This window comes from Emiliania huxleyi (genome assembly GCF_000372725.1).
Source record: "Emiliania huxleyi CCMP1516 chromosome Unknown EMIHUscaffold_1691, whole genome shotgun sequence".
Classification (NCBI taxonomy): domain Eukaryota; phylum Haptophyta; order Isochrysidales; family Noelaerhabdaceae; genus Emiliania; species Emiliania huxleyi.
In genome coordinates, this window is record NW_005200890.1 from 1 (window position 1) to 4,598 (window position 4,598).

The following is a 4,598-nucleotide window of genomic DNA, read 5'->3' on the forward strand; positions in this document are numbered from 1 at the left end:
CTCGGAGCTGCGGAGCGATTCGCGCGCGGTGTCGAGGGCGGCGAGGGCGGCCTGCGCCCTCTCGTAAGACGCGGGCGCGGGGTAGATAGTCTCGGGGTGGCTCATTTACGGCGGAGAGGCCATCGGACGACTGCTCGGCCAGAAATGCGAAGTAAAGCAAGCACATGCGAAAAGAAAATGCAAAACTAGTCCTCCTCCGGGAATGTACGTAAGAGCCACATACATTGAAAATGTTCACGACACACCTTCCTACATACATACGTACACGACAGGCAAGAGGTGCAGACGACGGCTTCCTTAGAAGCCGTCGCCCTCGCCATAGAGGTTGAAGTCCAAAACAACCCTTGAAGTCCTCCTCAGGCACAGATAAATTTGTCATCCGTCAAGCGTCAACACCGAAGTAGAGAGGAGATTTTAGAAAACCAACAAGAAATCACGGCTATCACAGAACACAGATCACAGTGATTTGGGCTCGGCAGCTTGTCAGCCCTCAGCCGAAGCTGGGGCCGGTCTCTTCCGAAGTAGTGGCCGACACAACCAACCATCATCTCCATCCATCATCCAACTCATCAAACTCCCACCTCCGCGCTCCCGCTGCGGCACAGCAGCGCTACCAGGTCCTCGGTGTGAGCAGCAGATGCTGCCCTGAGGGAGGGTGTAGAGGATGTAGAGTGTAGAGCGCTGTAGAGCTGTAGAGATGCAGAGCGCTCTGGAGCGCTGTAGAGCTGTAGAGCTCTACATCCGCCGCGTGACGAGGCGCCTGCGTTGTAGAGCGATGTAGAGCGCGATTTTGTTGTAGAGTTTGTTGTAGAGGCTCTACCCCCAATGAGCACACCAGCGAGGGAGGGCGAGACGATCGAGGGGTCCCGTACCATGCGGAATCGACCCTATCCAGTGCTCAAGTGCTCAAGATACCGGGAGATACCGGGAGATACGTACTCGATAGCGGTCCCGCCATAGCAGACCCTAGACGAGATCCACCACGGGAGAGGTACCGGCGGGGAGATACGCTCGAGATACGCATATACGGGGAGATACGCTCGAGATACGGGGAGATAGGGGGAGATACGGGGAGATAAAGGGGAATACGCGGAGATAGAGGGAGATACGGGGGGATAGCGCAAAAAATCGTCCAGACTAAAACTGTAGGGGACTCGCGCGAGTCGCGACAGCCGACACACACACGACACAGGTCTCCCCGGGGGGGCGTCGTCCCCGAAGCCGAACGAATAAGCTCTGAGATGCTGTGACCTGTGTCTCCTGTGTGCTGTGAAGCTGTGTTTTAGCCCCCCGCTACCCAGTCGCACTCGTGCGAAGTAGCGGGGGGCCACAACTACGTTTACGAAAACATAAGTAGTCCCGCGAGGTGTGAATTTGGCCGCCCCAGTGCCCCCTTTCCAATGGCCTGGTTTTTCGGCGCGTCCCCAGAGCGTCCAAACTTGTTTGGGCGCGAACCGTATCTCGCAACGAATCTCGCCGGCCTCACCGGCCCCCACCGGCCCTCTTTGCTTTGACCGACGCCCGTCCGCTCGACTGGCCGATGAAGAGCGACCCGTACGACGCGCACTTGTCGTCCTCCCTCCTCGCCACATGACGGCCGCCCTCCGACACCGACAGTCGCGCTCCGCACGCCTTCGAGGTCAGCTGCGGCCGAGCGACGATCGGCTCGCTCCGATCGCTGGGCGCGGTCACTCTCCGGCCCATCACCCGCCTGCCGATCACCTGTCCGCCTCGCCGCGCGCGGGCCGCTCGCCTGCTCGCCACCGCCGCCGCGCGTCCCCGCGCCGCCACGCTTCCCTGTGCACCTGACCGCGCTCGAGCTGCGCACAGACGGCGCGCTCAGGCAGACAGAGCAGCGGCCGCCCAGGCGGTCGCTGCTCCGCCCCGTCCGAATCCGTCCGCCCGCGCGTGCCGCTGCCGCCGCCGCCGCCGCCGCCGCCACCGCCGCCGCGTTTCCCCGCGCCGCCACGCGTCCTCGCACCTGACCGCGCTCGAGCTGCGCAGGCAGACGGCGCGCTCTGGCAGACAGAGCAGCGGCCGCCCAGGCGGTCGCTGCTCCGCCCCGTCCGAATCCGTCCGCCCGCGCGTGCTGCTGCCGCCGCCGCCGCCGCTCCACCCGGTGCCCGTGTGCCGTGAGAGTTGCTTTGTGCATGTGCCATGTGTATGGGTGTGGACTTATATGTCACACTTGAGCCTCTACCTATGATAGTAGACCGGTACTCGGGTTTGGATGGTAGCGGGGGGCCCCGCCGGAGGCTGGTTACTGATTTTGTCCTTTATTTACGACGATATCTAGGAGGCCCCTCTTACAGTACTCAGTAGTCACTGGACCATGTGGAAGACGGCTAGTGCTAGAAGCTAGTCGTCCCCCATCGCGATCGGGGAGCGGACGGACCCCGCTCCCCGGCTACCGTCGCCGACCACACCCACAAAGAACACCCTGCACAAAGATCGCAAAAGGGCGGGGACCTGTTCCTTTTTCCCCATCTCACAGTAGAGAGGTGTCCGTTTTTATTTATTTACTCAGTAGTCATCCTATACTCCGAAAGAGAGCACACTGATCGGTCGGCAGACCGTCTCTCAACTCTGCTCGCGCAGCTCGGGTCTCACCGCGCTGTTTGAGTCTCTCTCCAGAGAGCGTACCTCGCGCGCTTACGCTGTCTCATCTGATCTCGGGCCACGCGCCGTCACGCACCCCTCCTCCCCGCCACCTGCCCCGGCGGACGCCCCTCTTGCCCAGAGGAGGACGGCGTCAAAGTCGCTCTCCTTCAGCCCGTCTGGCGGCGAGAGTAGCGTGGCGCAGTGCTCGCTGGCGGCACGCACGTCGCACAGGTTCTCGGCGCAGTCGTCGACAAAGAGCACAAATTCGGCGCCAGAGTCGCTGACATCGACGCTCCCCGTACGAGGCACGACCACCCCGACCGGCGGCCGCGAGAGCCGCGCCACCGCCTCATCCTCCTCGCTCTCGCCGACGCCTCGCAGCCGCGGGAGGATGAGCCGGCGCAGCACCGCGCCCTTGCTCTCGGCGGCGCACGCCGCGCGGAACAGCTCGCGCTCGACCGCCCGTCGGTCCTCGGCGGTCAGCCCATCCACCCCGCTCAGCCGCGGAGGCGGAGAGTGCAGCGCGCCGCCCTCCTCAAACACCTCGGCACCGAGGAGCAAGTCGCGGTCGAATAGGTCGAGCAGGCCCGCCGCGGAGAGGAGCGGCTCGAAGACAGCGCGGTAGTTGAACGAGCACACGCCGCAGGCCACGCCGAGCCCGCGCAGCGACGAGAGCAGCGACCGCAGCGCCTCGAGCCGGCTGGCGCCGCCGAAGAGGCGGAGCGGGTCGGCGCACGCCGCGTGGCCGGTGCACACGGCGAGCGTCTCATCAAAGTCGAAGCACACGACCGGCCGTGGGCGAGTGGAGCCGCCGGGATGGGTCGCTGAGGCAGCCATCCTCCACCTCGGCGCCGCTGGGTTCCGGCTCCCTGTGCAATAGGTAGGTAGGATTTTGACCGCCCCAGAGGGCCCTGCAACAGGTAGGCACTTTTTCAGTGTCCCCCCCCCCCATGTAGCTCTTACGTACATTCCCGCAGGAGGACTCTGCTGACAGGGTTTGCGATGAGGAAGGAGCGAGCCGAAGGGTTTCTCGGAGTTTTTGGAACCCTGGACGAACTGCGTTGCGAATGCACATGTTTACAAACATATCTAGATACTCGGGGCGAGCATGATTCTCTTCGTTGGCGGCGCGATGCCGCCCTGGCTTTCGACGAGACACAGGACCTGCGCGCCAACCATTCGCGGCGACTAGTACCCGCGAGCCCGAACCCAAGGCTAGGGTGGCAGCGCGGCGCCATGAGATTTCTACACGTCTCGGTGTTTATAGTGCACCAGGCCACGAACCGCCGAAGCGCTTTTTGCGGGAGGGTATGGTATGGTCAACCCAGCTCGAGACCATACCCCCCGCCTCTGGCAGACCTGCTTGGGGTATGGTAGGGCTAGTCTTGGGCGGTCAGGACACACCATACCATACCCGGAAAAAGTTGGAACCCTGGACGAACTGCCTTGCGGATGTATGTGTCAGTGTGTATGGACGACGCCGCAGTCGACACCGACGCTGCGGCCATCCGGCTCGCTGTGCTCGACGCGTACGCCGCCCTGCCCGCAACGGGCAAGCCGCAGGCAGGCGAGTGGTCCGTGCTCGCAGGCATCGCTCTGCGCTCGGCGAGCGACGCCCTCGAAGTGGTGGCGCTCGGGACCGGCACAAAGTGCCTGACCGCCAAGGCCATCGCTGCGGAGCGCAGCGGCGGCTGCCTTCACGACGGGCACGCCGAGGTGTGCGCGCGGCGCGCCTTCCTGCGCTACCTCCTCGCGCAGCTCCGTCTCCACGCTGGAGGAGACGCCGCCCGATCGGTGCTCGAGCCGCGGCCGGGCGGCGGCTACGCGCTGAAGGCGGGGTACTCGGTGCACTTCTACTCGTCGCAGCCGCCGTGCGGCGATGCCGCCATCTTTGGCACCGGCAGCGGGCGCGGCGCCGGGACGCTGGCGGCAAGCGCCGAGCTTTCGGGGCGAGGAGAGGGCACGGCAGCGGCGGCGGCGATGGCGGCGGCGATGGC

General features: G+C 64.4%; 2 protein-coding genes across 2 annotated transcripts; one reads left to right on the forward strand and one right to left on the reverse strand.

Annotated features, from left to right (window-relative positions):
* Positions 1-2,652: 2,652 nt before the first annotated feature.
* EMIHUDRAFT_123002 (hypothetical protein) lies at positions 2,653-3,438 on the reverse strand (the record flags this gene model as incomplete). The annotated part of the gene is made up of 1 exon (XM_005784648.1): positions 2,653-3,438. One exon carries the CDS (start codon positions 3,436-3,438, stop codon positions 2,653-2,655), a length of 786 nt encoding a protein of 261 aa, XP_005784705.1.
* Positions 3,439-4,071: 633 nt separating this feature from the next.
* EMIHUDRAFT_253392 (hypothetical protein) lies at positions 4,072-4,472 on the forward strand (the record flags this gene model as incomplete). The annotated part of the gene is made up of 1 exon (XM_005784649.1): positions 4,072-4,472. A coding segment is annotated over one exon (401 nt), but the record flags the coding sequence as incomplete, so codon positions are not given.
* Positions 4,473-4,598: the final 126 nt, after the last annotated feature.